At 42.3% G+C, this 15,000-nt stretch overlaps 2 protein-coding genes across 6 annotated transcripts in view; both read left to right on the top strand.

The window, feature by feature from the left end:
* naprt (nicotinate phosphoribosyltransferase) overlaps positions 1–3,736 on the top strand; it is a 33,234-nt gene extending 29,498 nt beyond the window's left edge. The window contains exon 13 of the mRNA XM_063201457.1: positions 1–3,736. This exon is cut by the window's left edge and continues 95 nt beyond it. Coding sequence (XP_063057527.1) covers positions 1–13 — 13 coding nt within the window. The 3' untranslated portion in view covers positions 14–3,736.
* Positions 3,737–6,295: 2,559 nt separating this feature from the next.
* Positions 6,296–15,000, top strand: part of slc44a5b (solute carrier family 44 member 5b) — a 78,093-nt gene continuing 69,388 nt past the window's right edge. For all 5 annotated transcript variants that reach the window (XM_063201458.1, XM_063201462.1, XM_063201463.1 and 2 more), the window contains exon 1: positions 6,296–6,537. In XM_063201458.1, coding sequence (XP_063057528.1) covers positions 6,501–6,537 — 37 coding nt within the window. In that variant the 5' untranslated portion in view covers positions 6,296–6,500. The remainder of the gene's footprint in view (positions 6,538–15,000) is intronic.

Raw genomic sequence — 15,000 nt, forward strand, 5'->3', positions numbered from 1 at the left:
ACAAAACAGCTAAATGAAGTACTTTGTGGCAAATGCAGTCTAATATTTAGGGTGTTGGTCTTGGAATCAGAAGTTTGCAGGTTTGAATCCTGTACCCGTAGGAGCTAGATTGCATTCTCTCAGGAAATGCGAAGTGTGCTTGCTTGTGCCAAAAGTTAGAATGTTTTGCATAAAAGAAGCATTTTACAAAGTTTTGCTGACTAACTTCAGCGACTGTATATAGCACTGAGAACCGTCAATAACTTAACATTTTAATGTAATTGGCACTGTGAGCATAGACAGTGTTGTTAGCATGTCTTACTTTGCCTGTGTAGCATAATTGTTAGAATTTTCAACCTAAGGCTTTCGCTTTCAATTAGCTTCGGAAGCATACCTGATTAACATGGAAAACTGAAACTACAGTTTCATAAATTTCTTACCATAACCTAACAATTTAGCAAATTTAGAATTGATAGTACAATTAGCATTTTTAGAATGCATAGCCTACCGGAGACTTTTTTACCTAAGAGGAGATGGAGCACTGAAGAAATTGCTCACAGAAATGAATGGGGACAGTTTGTAACGCCAGTATGATGGGTGTCTGTAAATATCCCACATGTTTTGCTACAAACAGCCAATCATTATGCCGAACTAAACAAACAGCGCTCCACTGTTTTCTCATGTTGTTATAGAATTACTATGCCTATGCAATGTCAAAATAGCCTGTGTCAAAAGGGGCTTTAAAAGTTTTCATTTGATTCACAAGAGGCAACAAAACACACTAGTGTAATCATCATTTCATGGTGGTTTAAACCATATGATTTTTGCGACCGTTTGTTAGTCCTTAACTCAAGTGGGTCCTTAACTCATGTTTCCCCCTTTATTTTGAGAAGGTCTGGCCTTACTAATTTGGAATAGATGCCCGAAAGTGTCACCAAGATGGCCACCGAGTGAAATAACTTCGTAAGAATAACTTTGTGCATACTACTAACTGGCATAAGCTAAATAACACTAGTAATATATAGTTCCTTACCAAACATTTTAACAAAGATATTAAGCAAAATTTACATTGTTAGTATAATTAACACAGTCATCATTCATGCGAGCCTAACTCTATACAAGAAAACATTAAAAACTGCTTAAGCTGAAAACAGCTAAAATGTCGGGTTTTACTGTATATGTGAAGTTAAAACAATTCCCTCCCCCAACCTGCAGGCCTACTTCCGTCCTCCAAAATCTACCATAAGTTTTGTACATTAACTCAATCTAAATAGGCTACCGAGTGTAACTGCAGTCTACATTAAAGGATAAATGCACTCATTATTTTGAACATTTAGTCCCTTTTCTGAGTTGTCTGCAATAAAGTAGAGTGGTCCTCATCATGTTTTGATATTTTCTGCTGCTGTCTCCGTTACTTGAATAATTTGAATTTCTCAACCAGCTTTTGAATGGCCGTCTATGGGCATGCCCATATCTGAATTGAATCCCCTGCCACGTAATATTACACACTGTGTATTTACATATCTAATGCACTTCCTGTGTGATTTTGGTATCTCTGTGATGAACAGACATGTCCATAGACGGCCAGGCTAAAGCTGATTGAGAGAAATCCAAATATGCCAAATAAACGCCTTTATTCGATAGGACAGTGAAGATGGTGACGAGAAGTGAATGGGGAGAGAGAGACGGGGAAGGGCTGGCAAAGAACTCGGGCCGGAATCGAACCTGGGTCAGCCGTGTAGCAGATGAGTGCCCCACCGTTAACTGGTAGGGCCAGGACATAGCTTTAATTATAATGGTCAGCATAGATATTATTAGTGTAGCATTATTTCTTCACATTCTATTGACGTGAATAGTTGACTTTTGTATGCATTACACTTCAAATGGCACGTCATGCTTAGGGCCGTTAATTATCCATACTCTAGTTGCTAGAGTGAAGCTCTACATTGTCAAACAATGGGAGTGTGCCAATATTGCCCAGGTCCTATGTCCTCATCGCCAGACTGTCAATGGCAACAGGTTAATAACAATAATGTGCCTCACTACTAGCAGCTAACACTATAGCTGTGGACGGAGTTATTTAGGCCTGCTGTATATACAATCAATATTTTTGTAATAACTTGTAATAACTGGAGAACAGGGATTTAGACTGACTGTAGATCATAGGACCTTGGGAGAAAGGATGACCTTGAAATACTGTCAAACCTTAATAGCCTAAACATTCCACCCTTTATTGCAGACAACATAACTGTAACCGCCAAATGAGAAGAGGAAGGGTTAATCCAAATATGATAAACCATGGCCACTGTCAAAAGTGTTTAGTTGTAGGCAACTGGACATGTAGTTTGAAGCTGCTTTGTCTGCTGTTCTGTCAGACTTTGTCAGTTCGAAGTCAGATGTGGAGATCAAAGGAATTTAACTCTGCAGAGTGTTAAACCAACCCAGTTCCAGATGACAAATGTCAAGATGTACCAGTCACCTACAACTAAGCTCCTCTGACTAAGATGCATGAATGAGAATCTTAATAGACATGTCAACGCTGGGCTGACCGTTTTAAGAGTTTTAGAGGAACAGTGCCTTTATCTCAAAGGCCTTTATATCAAAAGTGCCTTTATCTTAAGTAGCAGAGGCAAATGTTCAATAATCAAAATAAATCGTGACTCTGACTATGCCTTTGGAGAACAATAAGAGTCCCTTGCTTTGCAAGTACATTTAATGAATGATGGGAGAACAAGGAGTGTGCCTTAAGTCTATTCAGTATTCTAAGTCACAATTCAATCATGTACATCTGAGATACTCTGCTGTTCCCTGCTGATACTCTGCTATTCTCCTTCCTACCTTAATAAGTCTACATTGCAGTGCAAGCACACTGTATAAACACCACTTAATAAAGAACAACAAGTGTGCCCTGCATATCAGAGTAGGTAGTTTCCTACACCCTCATCAATGGCTGAAGTGCCCTTGAGCAAGGCACCTAAATGTACGTTGCTCAAGGGACTGTAGCCAATGTTCCTATGACTTTGTACCATAATAACGGCTAAATAACTTGGCTAAAAGAACATGCAATATAATGTACTGCAATGTTTCTTACAACCAGTCTTTACGCACAAGAACACTAAAAGAATGTTTGAGGTAATCTAGAGTACGCCCTTCTGGCACATGCATACTGTACAATTTTGTTAGCCATGCTATGTAAAAAAACCCTTTGCGTTTAGAAAACAGAAAAAACCCTGTTTGGAACCATGCTACCTCAGCGGTGGTAAAAGTGCATTTCGGTGTACCAAGTGATCTATACTTGTTTTGCAGGAACTATTGTTGATTGTTCAGGTTTGCTCAAGTGCCTGGTGGGAGTCAATGATATAGTCTGAATTTACCTTATAACTAAGTGGAATTATTAATTCTTAAAACTAATAACAGGCTTTTGCATGACCTGCATTATTTTAATGTGCCTTAAAGGTTGTCTTGTCTCTTTTGTTTCACTTCCCCCCCCCAAAAAAAATAAAGGTTAGAACTACTGCTCTGATGTCTGTAAAGGGTATTGTAAATTGTCAACTTATCCACATCCATCGATAATTTAACAGACGTCTAGATTTGATCCATCATCCGTGTATCAGGTGGTCCTAATGGTTTGGTTTAGCATGGTTTGTAAGCCACCCTGAAAAAAAAGTTTGTTGGATTTACTGAATTCTGTTGTGCACATTGGTTGCACACAAATGCAACAAATTACACACATATTAAACAATTGAGTTATATTAAAACCGTTAATTCATATTCAATAAACTTGTGTATTATGTATTGATTCAATGTAATTGAAACACATTTTGTCAGAATGATTGAGTTCTTAAAACAAATCAGTCCCTCACCCATTTGGCTACCGTATGGAAATGATGTTGAACCAGGGGATGACAGTGAGTTTTTATAGCTATAAATTGCATTAAATGTGAACACAAGGTAATTGTGTTAAATTCACCCAAGATGGTTACTTAAATCCACGAGATTGCCATCTAATTTTGCCAGTGATAAAGGTTATTCCTGACCTATACAGCATGCAAATGTCTTTTATGCAGGTCAAGCAGAATGCTGGCAAGGTTGGATTTGTTCAAACAACACCTTTGATCATAATTGTACACAAGGATTCAAGTTGGTGTTCTTTTCTTGTTCACAGCTTTTTTAGGAAAGTGGATTAAGCACCAAATACTGGTGTGACACTGCCCCCCTCTGGTAAGAAAGTGGTGCTTGTAGACAAATACTTACAATGGAAGTTTCTGAGTTTCTGAGTTTCTTGCTGGATGGTGGGCAAGAAAAGATGTAGGATTTTCTCCTTTCCTACAAAGAATGTGAAATGATAACCTATATTGTTGTTCAGGGTTTCCATGAGCTGTTGTAGGCCTATCCGTCACAGTGCATGGATGTGTAGTTAGTGCCAAACACCTCAATATATATATGAAGGATTGTGTCCTTAATGGACATAGATAATATATATTTAGATAATATTTATTGATTTGACCCCTGAGCAGGCAAACTGTGTATACTGTATGCGTATGTGTCACGGCTCTTATCAGTAATGTCCTGAACACACTCTGTCAATATAATAATAACAGGAAACACCGCTGAGATTAAAGTCCTCCCTCTTACTGTCAGTAAAGGTCACTCTCTAAGTCTAATCCATTTAAAGTGGTGCACCTCTGACATGCAAGGCTCTGTCTAAAGACGATCTCCTCACATACAGTAGTATAATACTGTGGCAGTATAGTCTGTTTGTACAATGGCTACAGAGCCTCTAGGTTTCCCTGATGTTGATCAGGCGACATTCTTTTATTTTCTTAAAACTACAGAGACACATTGATTAATAATGAAACTTGGACTGTATATGGTATAGGCTACTTGGACAAATGCCTCTTTGTATGACTGGAATGATGTGAATTACAATGGCATAATCCTAATCTTGATTTTCTACAGGATTTTTTTTAAAAAAAGTAAACATACTTGCCACTATGTTTGGATAGCAGCACATGAAGAATCTATCATTCATTCTACAAATCATTCCAGACAAGATTGGGCTACATGAGATATGAAAATCAAAAAGCCTACTACTGTAGTGTATGACATAGACCTAATAAGCCTAGTAAAGCAGCTACATGGCCTGCAAATCTCACATGCTTTTTTTTAACACCTTACAATTTATATTCTTGGCAGCAATTACGCACTAAACACCAGGGCTAAGACCTACAGAACATATGGGGAGGGGAGACATAAAAATGTGTGTCTGGGTGTTATTAAAACTGAAAGAGGTCATCACTGTGTGTTCCATCATGTGTGATATCCTCAAACAAAACCTCGAGACCACTCCGGATAGCTCGTGGAATGCGTGCGCGTCCCTTTAAGAAAGCTTCCGGTGTTTTGTCGAGCTGTCAGAGAGGATTTATAGAGGAGAGGCCAAACTGGCAGCTTCTTCCGGGTGGTACTGTCCACGGGGCGGCGATGTTCAAGCAGAGGAGAGCCGTCAGAATGAATGGGGGTCCTATGAAGCTCCACAATAGACGCAACTGATGTGTCCGATATGGAAGGTCACCGGTTTTCATTTTATTTTTCCTAAAGGAAGTGTAAATTGCCCTTCCAAATGGCATTTGGTTTGATTTTTTAAAGTCATTGCATTTTTTAAAAAACACGCATTTTGTGCATGAATAACGTGAAACTCAATTACCCAGAATGCTGCACGTGAGCTCTGTACCCGGGTGATTCTGGAAAACAAACATGGCGACAACTCGCTTTTACTACCTTAAAAATGTGTTAATCCGACGCTAGATTTCTTAACTGATGAAAATCGAAGGCAGAAATCTACATTGTAGTGTCTAAATATGAGGTCGATTGGTCTATTTGTGGCGTACATCACGATCGGCCGAGTTTTTGGCCTCACGTTTGTCAGTTAGCTTGTGGCTAGGCTACGTCTCGCCGACGTTAGCATCCGGTTTAGTTCCCCATTCACCAATTGGATGTCGTCATTTCCTTAGCTAGAAGCTAGTGAAGACTGACTCACAAATGTCGAAGCTGTAAGAAACTAGACGGATATAACTCCTAGGTTACTGTGTTTTAAATTTTAATGTTTAATTTGCAGTCAGAGACGACCGTAATATGTCCAGGTTTCCGTTGCTAGGGAGGACTTATTGTGGGCCATTAGCCCCAGCCCAATAGGGGAACCCCAATCTGCTCTGTCTGAACAGCGCCCCTAATGCAAATCCATTGAACTGCGGCCAAATTTTGTATAATGGGGCGAATAGCCTGTGGGACGGCTATAGGTAGAAAGGCTATGGAGCTGTGCTCGCTTTGGCTCGCACTGTAGATGACGCTGTCCCGTGCTGTAAACACGGCTGACGTTGAGCTGCGTGGCCCAGACTGCTCTAATCAAGGACTCGCATTATATTCGTGGACGGGGCTAGCGAGCGAGGCGCTATTCGCATCCCAAAACCTCATATGCAATCACAAAAACAAAGACACGCGAGAAATCTGCCGTCTGCTCTGCAATGGCCAGGAAAACGGAGGTCCCCTCTTCATACTATGGTGAGCGCTCTTTTGCAAATCTTGTCTAAGTTTTTTTTCTTTACCGTGTGGTTTCGGCAAGGCAGCTGACAAAGAGATTGGAATAACGGTTTCCATAAAATTCCTCTACATGTATCGCTTTTCCGCTTTATCTGCTCCGCATTCGCGTTAGAAGTGAGTTTTTATGCCACATTACGTCTGCATAATAGCTGCATTGTGTCAGGTTTTCTTCTTCGCGACTATGCCACTTTCTTACCAAACTGGTAAGTGGGTCGTCAATGGGGAAAACAAAGAGGAGCCCTCTGTTATTTTTCATACAACACAACGTTCACTCACTTATTGTCTTGCCTTGACAACATGTCCAAATGCACGTTCCAACAAAATATTGTCGTAGCTTGGTTGGTTTTGATACGACGCTTTTGTCAAACATATATATTTTTTACATTGGTGGAGGCGCTTTAACAATATCATAATCCATTCACATGTGATTGCCATGGCCGAAGTGTGCATTCTTTTCTACCCCATGAACATTACAGACGTCTCGTTTCATATCTATAAGTGGACTTTTGCAATATTACTGTCTCCAGATACAATTTAACAGTGGTTATGTGAATTATTTATCCTACTTCTCCAGCACAGTAGCCTACACCGAATGCATCCACTCCTCTGGCGCACAGTAGGTTGTCTCCTTCGCTCAGTCTTTCATATCACTGTGTTTTTGCAGCTGATCCACAACAGAGAAACACAGTTTGGAATATGGCTACTTATTGAAGGTATTTCACGCTGAGAGCCAGATCCTTTCTTTAGTTTAACGAGAGGTCAGAAAAAAATATGAACCTAAGTTTAGAATCTCTATGGATAGCTTAGACCAAACGCTATTAATATTCCACACTATTAATGCAGTGGTAGTCTAAATAAAATGGCTATTTTTAAGACTCTGTAATGTATGCTGTCTGGGGACACGGCTGGTGACATGTATAGTACAGTAGTTGTGTGTGTGTCAACCCTGGCACTGGGAGGTCTCTGCCCTTGCATTGTGACCCCTTGTATGATCCGCTCCCAGTACGCCCGTGCCCTGCCAATCATGTGCCGTGGCTTGTCAGCCTCTCTAGATTTACCGCAGCTCACTGCCACATTTGAATTCAATCGGTGTCTTCCTCAATGAGCTCCAGTGTGTTGTATGGTGGTGTAGCAACACTGCCTTCTGGCCCCTTTAATAAGACACTCTCCTTACTCTTGTGCACAGTATTCCTCTGTGTTGTCTTCCCTAATTAGAAAAAAAACCCATCACGGTTCACTCTTCCCCTCCAAACATGTAATAACAGTGCTATTGGACAAGTGTTAGTTGTTATTTCTGATTCTGGCTGTGGGCATGTTGACGTGTTTCTTTTGCTCTCTGTGGTGTCCTGGGAGTCTGTGGCTTTAAATTCACAGGCTGTTTGGAAGGGAGGGGGGCAGGCAGCGAGGCATGGCGAAGACAGGACTTGTGCTGACTCCCTGTGTTCAGGTCAGCTGTTCTAGCCCCCAAACGGCCGTCCTTTTCAGCAGGAGCGGAGCTGTCAGGGCCCGTGAAAGAAACTTCCCCCCCATCCGTCTACTTGCCATTCTCCACCGCCTGACACCCAGCTGAGATGGCACTGTGCTTTTGGGAGAGGGCTGCTGTCTCCTCACGACAATGAAACGCTGGGAACACTCTTTCTCATTGCTGCGTTCTGTATGAATGTGAATGTTACATGCCGAGTGAGAGAGAGAGCGAGACAGAGAGACAGAGAGACAGAGAGACAGAGAGAGAGCAAGCACACTGTTCCAATACTCTGTCAGCTTTCAACCTTGCTGTGCTGAAGTGTCCATAAAGATTGTACTGTACAGTACAAATCACAGCATAATCACTTGAAACTTCTGAGTGGTGACTTGAAAGGAAACTATGAAAGCTGTGTGCTCAGCACCTTGTTAATTAACGCATTTCCCGCATGATAAACCCCGTTGAGCTTGCTGTTTATAAACAACAGCCCGGCGGAAATAAAAAGAGAGGAGAAAAATAATAGCAAAATAATAGGTCTTAATAAAAGAGTTCATGATATGTAAAGTCTTGATATTCTGTGGTGGAAGACAATAATGCTTGCAGCAGCACTGTCTTTGGGGACACACTTCAAAACTTGTCCCTTTCCTGCGAACCAGGAATAGACACACGCACTGTGTAGGCCTCCAGTCTCTCGCGACGAGCTTGCAAACAAAAACAGCACAAACAATAGAAACTTCTCAACAGGGCCTGTGCAAGCCAATTAGACACCCGTCTCTTTATTTTACGGGGGCCTGCCTCTTGCTCAACAACAGACCCCCGCCTAGCATCCCAACTATGCAGACAGACAGAACAGAACACAGGCTGGGTGTGCTTAATATGGCAACTAAACTGATAACAAGCAATGTTTCCTGATCCGCCTAAAGGAGATTATGTTTCAGGAGAGAGAGAGAGAGAGAGAGAGAGAGAGAGAGAGAGAGAGAGGGAGAGGAGCTCTCTCTGTTCATGGGTGGGGACATGAAACAGCTTTGATTTTCTTCCTGGCCTTGGACACTGATGAATAGCAGGAATCAGGAAGCATTTTACTTCTTTGCCCTGCTGTGTGAATGTAAGGTGAATCTGATAAAAGTACTAACTGCTCAGTCAGAACCAACGTATTGCAGGCCGTGTATGTGCTGGCTGTGGAGACTATAGACCATGCAGTGGAGAGAAAGAGAGAGAGAGAGAGAGAGAGCGAGAGAGAGAGAAAGAGAGAGAGAGAGAGAGAGAGAGATGGGGGGGGGAGAGAGAGAGAGAGAGGTATTGGGCAGCATTGAGTTTAGAGGGCTCCCTGGCCTCAGGATAGGGATAGAGTAAGATCTCATTAATGCCCACCTGCCTCTACTTCACATCAATGTGCCGGTGCTCCCCGAAGGACTAAAACAAATTATACTCTCTCTCCCTTTTTCTTCACTTGCTGGGAGAGGATTCCGTGGCGAGGAGAGTTACCGTGCAATTTGCAGTTAATTGGATGTGTTGCAAATCTTTTAGCCGAGGCCGATAATTCTACACCGTTTGAGAGAACGTTCCCGGAGAATTCCAATGAACGCATGGAACCTTGCCCAAAAAAAAGGAAGTTAGTGAACGTGCCGCATACGAATGAATGATGATCACAGCAAGAAACGTGTGCAAGGGCCAAGGCTGACAGCTGAATACGGGCCACAGGGGAGCGAGAGTGTTGTTGCTGAAGGACTTCAGTGCTTAGTCCGGCGCAGTTCCTTAAATAATCACGACGGCGCACGGCGTAATCCAGCCAGCACAAAGGTGATGAAGAGGAGGCTTAGCCTTGTGTCAGAAGCATTGAGTCAGCATTACCTCACATGCTGCTGTTGACACGACACAACTGTCATGCCACCTCTTACCTCATGGGGTTAAGTCATGCACTGAGGAGGATGGTCGGAGGGTTAGAGAGATAAAGATGTCTAGTCTGAGGAAGCATCTGTCATGGATAGAATACAAGACACACCCAGCAGACTCATTAGCGCTCCTACAATGTTGTTGACTTTCAGTTACCAATGCATCATCATCTGGCCTTAGTGATGTCCACATATCACTAGTTAATATTCAATTGTTGTAGCCTGGTAAAGACAAGCCCTAAAGCGGCTCGATATTTTTTGCCTGGCGGGTTGGCCGGGGGTGGCCTTCAGGAGATAATCATAGTTGAGCCAACTTTCTGTCTAGCCATGTCCTTCAATCACAATACGACTCTAGCTGTTCGAGTTATTTTTGCTTTTTGAGTCGTTGAGGAGACTGCGCAAACTGACGATATGGCCGCACGGGCCTGTTACGTGCAGTTGAGCAGTTTGAACACCAATGGTTTGCCTATGGTGCGACGCCAGACTATACATCTCAGTTTATAATCTGTCTGGTGTTGTGGGAGATTTGGTGATTTCTTTATTTTTTAAGATTTTTTGTGTCTTTTCTGACTTTATTGATGACAGGACAGTGTGAGAGGTGGACAGGAAGTGAATGGGGAGAGACGGGAAGGGGTCAGCAAATGACCCGGGCCGGGAATCAAACCCGGGTCGGCTGCATGGCAGACGAGTACCCTACCGGTTGGCCACGGCAGGGCCAATTTGGTGTTTTCATTAACACAGATGAATGGATCCGTAGTTCGAATCTCTTCACTGCCATTATCATTCATGCTGGGCTGTTCTCGAGAGTTGTTTAAGATTCTGCTAGAAATCAGGTGTTTTTAAACATTAGATTAATCACTTGTCGTCGTCTTAATTAATTATTCTATTAACAGCTATTGAGCACTTGCCCTTTGTGGATCATGTTCATTAAGAAGTGTTTGGAGCTTTTTTATGTGATTAACTTTTTATTAGGTTTTTAGTGTGTTTGGAGCTTTGAGTTAACACTTAGCACACTTTAATCCGTTTAATCACAAATTAAATTACACACCCCTGTCCCTTTGATAGTGGGAGTGTGATATTGCGCCTATGCTCTTGATAGAAGAAATTGACGAGAACATCACTAAATGTAATTCAGTTAGCTGCATGGAAATGCTACAGACTCTGAAATGTGAGCGGTTTATGATACAGGAGAGGTATGCTTTGAATAGATTTGATTAAACTGTGTCTGTTCTTCATGACTAAAGGTGTTCATGGGAATGAAATATATCTGATGATATCATTCAAGGGCCATCATCCACGTACGCTATTTCATCCGTCTTGTCTGTGTTAGTATGTTTACGTGTCAGCTGGGGTATTCTTGGGGTGGGGGGTGGATAGGACAAATCTGTCTGAGAGCAGTTGATCCAAATCAAATGGCACATGGATTATGCAAAACTTCCATCTGTGGTGATATTTATCTGTGTTACGGTGCCATTTACTCCTCTATGACTTTTCTCTGGGAGCTTGCTACACTTAAAACTTTTCAGGATTAAGAAAATGGATGTCTCCACTTTTGCATTTCGTCTACGTTATCCATAACAAAGCCTGTTAGGGCTAGTCACTGATCCCCATGAAAGCAGCATTTCACAACAGAGCATGCCACTTGTATCCACAGCCTGGGAAGAAGAGTGTATTTCATGGGCAAAAGACACATTCATGGTCACAAACAATACCCGCACTGCCTGGTTCACTCCAGGCTGTCACGCGCGAGGTGAGCTGCCGGATCTGAAGACAGCCCTGAAATGGCCTTCAGAGAAACCCAATACAGCCTTGGACTTGAGTAGAATTTGCACTGCAGTGAATCCTAAGGAGCCCAAATACCTCATCTTTAAAATATTGTGTCACGAAAAGCCACAGACCTGCCGGCTCTAGGGATGCAAACAATTAATAGATGAGCGTTAGCCAATTCGACTGACAAAGAGAATGGGCATGTGAAGAGTGTGTGTGAAGAGGGGTGTGAATATTTAAATATAGTTTAAATTGTTTTTTTATTTTTTGGGGGGAGGGGGGGACGACATTGAGATGGGTGGGGGGGCACCGCTTATCAATTAATCGTAAGTCAACTGATAAGGTCAATCAACTAACGATTAACCCCTAAGCGCAGCACTATGGCTCTCTGTAATGTCACAGCAATGTTGTTATGATGTAGTTAAGCATTTTCAGCAAGTGAATAGGGTCGCCGGCGACCCCTGCTGCAGTAAGAGGCTACTGAATTAATTGATAATTTGCATCCCTAACTGACTCTGCTTAGATACTATACTCTGGATGGAAAGGATACGAGGTAGAACAGAGTACTTGACATGGATGTCATTAGTTTTTGTTTACCTCACGTATCATTTGTTGTTGTCACACAGAACATGGCCCATTCCACCAACACAGGTCAACATGAAAAACAAGCAATTGTTTTCCACGTCCCCCAAACTTAAACAGGGGCCTCATCCAACAATGCAGTCCCCAGAGTAGAGAGCCACTCTGAGTCTCTCAAGCTCTCAGTAGAGTTGTTGACTAAGGCTTTTTCAGGGAGTCCACATAGCGACAGAGGTCCCACAGAGGCAGTAGTGGCTTTACTGGCAGATAGTCCCCCACCGCGCACCGCCCCGCCTCTTGCAAATTGACTAGGCTGCTGCAGTGTTTTGGCATAGTTATTCACACTTTGTCGTCAGGGATTTTTTTGTTGTTACACACGGCTCCCCTGCCTGCATGCGTAGTACTGTACAGTATGCCAGGGCAGGAGATGGGTAGTCCATAACTTGTTATCCCTGTTTCACAAGGATGCTACCTGAAATGAGTTGAAAGAAATGAGCTGCGGATCTATTATTAGAGCGTCAGGTTTGTAGCCCCTTTTGCTAGCAGCCTGACTCAGCACTAACTCAGCTCCAGCGCTCGTGTGGGGGTGGGGGAGGAGGAGGAGGGGGGTGGGGGGGGGGGATTCGACCTGTAAACATTCCATTGTCCTCTGTTGTCATTGGTTCCCTCGCCTGCCTGTCTTCTCCTCTGCTGCTGCCCTGTTACCGTGGAGATGATTAAAGAAGCTTCGCTCGACTGTCCTGATAAGAGAGAAGTATGGCTGAATCGCTAGACAAGGTCTTTCCTCATGCTGCATACTAATATGGAAGTTAGAGCAGCGCCAGAGGTCACTTTAATGTGCTGTTGAAGACCTTGGTCCAATATAGACCAAATATGAAGACTGATGAAATGTTCACGCTGTTGGTACTCAATCATATCCAGAAGTGTCAAAAGTAAAAGTAAAAGTAAAAAAAGAAACACAGTTTCCTTCCGACACAAGTAACTAATCTGAGTAACCAGTAGACCTGTGTACTTGTCTTACGATCAGCTAACTCTGCACTGGTTGGATCAAGTTTTTAGTGGATCCTTGTTAGGTTTTCATTGTTTTTCAGTAACAACACAGTCTGTCTTTCTCATTAGGTACAATGGAGTAAATGGTGTAACAGCTATGTAATGCCATGTGCTAGTGTTGTAATTACACCACAAAAGTACTTTTACTTTTACTTTTGACACCTCTGATCATATACGGTGACTATTCTGGAGTCAACTGATCAGTGCATTGTAATTTTTTTGTGATATGTGGTTTGTGGACTCCAATCTGACATCAATAACTGCATGTGTAATATATTATGATGACAATTCATAGCAACATGGCATATCAGGCAATAACATAAAGTGATGGGAAAAGTTTCTCAATTGATAAACTTGGGCTGGGGATTCTGTTCTTTCTGAATGCAAACATTGACAACCAAAAAAGCCTCCATTAGTATTCAGAAATGCAAAAATGGCAGGTGGCCTGGTCAAAATGCGTACACAGATTTAGCGGGTGAGTGAATTGGTCATGAATGAATTGAGTAACTGAACTGATATAGAGCCGCGATGAGCAGCTGTGATGGGTGCTGTAGACTGAAGGGCACAGAAGGCGTGTGGGAAATCTAAAAAGGGGTTACGGGAGAGAGGATGAGTGGTGAGGTGAGGAGGTGGTGGATCTGTGGGAGAGCAACGGTTATGTGGGATAGCAACATTTTTAAGAGGTCCTCTAGAGAATTGGATACTGTAGAAAAATAATAAAAGAAGTAGTTTTTTTGTCGAGGTTTCCATGGCAACTGTAGATGAACGACAGCACAAGTACAAATGTACGTAGAAGGCAGGGTGGAGTGGTGCTAGATGTAGCAGGAGTAGCAGCTTCAAAAAAAGTTTAAATAATTTATGAAGTTGAGATAAGAGTTCTAATCTCATGTCAGACAGAAGCTCACAGATACCTCTGAGGCCTCGCAAACGGCTCATCCACCCCTGCCAAGCGCCATTAGCAGGGAATATTAATAGCGGAAAAGAGCAGGCGGCGGAACAAAAAGCACATGTTTATTGTTGAAAATAGCACACCAGGCAATCGCACACGGTGACAGTCGAGAGTCACTGCAAAATGTGCTGGTAACTATAGCTACAGAAGAGCAAAGAAGGTGAATCTGCGCTGAAGAATGGAGGGATGCAAGAAAGGAAGAGAGGAGGGTGCATATAGGAAATATGATTGTCGTAAACAGAAGCAGAAGTCTTGCACTTGTCATCATTTGGAGATGTCTTCTTAACAAAACAAAATCTTTTTGTATCGGCAATGAAGAAGGTAGGAAAGTATCGAGGCAACAGCAAAAAAATGGTGCCATGCCCAAGCATACTGATGTATAACTCATGAACAATGAGAAGTAGTGGCTTTGTGTTGGGAGAAATTAAGTAGAGAGTGGACTCATTTCATCCAACATTAATTCATAGACACATTCATAATTTAGATGTCCTCAGGTCAGAAAATACTACAGCAGCTCAGCAGAAGAAAAAAAACACTTTCCTCATTTCAACCGGCCCACTGCTTCCCAAATCATGTGTGTCGCTGGTGCCTCTAACTATAAATCCTTTGAAGTTCACGGGTGACCTACTGTATGTAGGTTGTATACGTAACATACTGTAGCACTCTGAATTAATGTATTCTGATACGTATCCGCTCATTACATAACTGTTGTTCATTCAACTCAT

This window comes from Engraulis encrasicolus, chromosome 6 (assembly GCF_034702125.1).
Source record: "Engraulis encrasicolus isolate BLACKSEA-1 chromosome 6, IST_EnEncr_1.0, whole genome shotgun sequence".
NCBI lineage: Eukaryota > Metazoa > Chordata > Actinopteri > Clupeiformes > Engraulidae > Engraulis > Engraulis encrasicolus.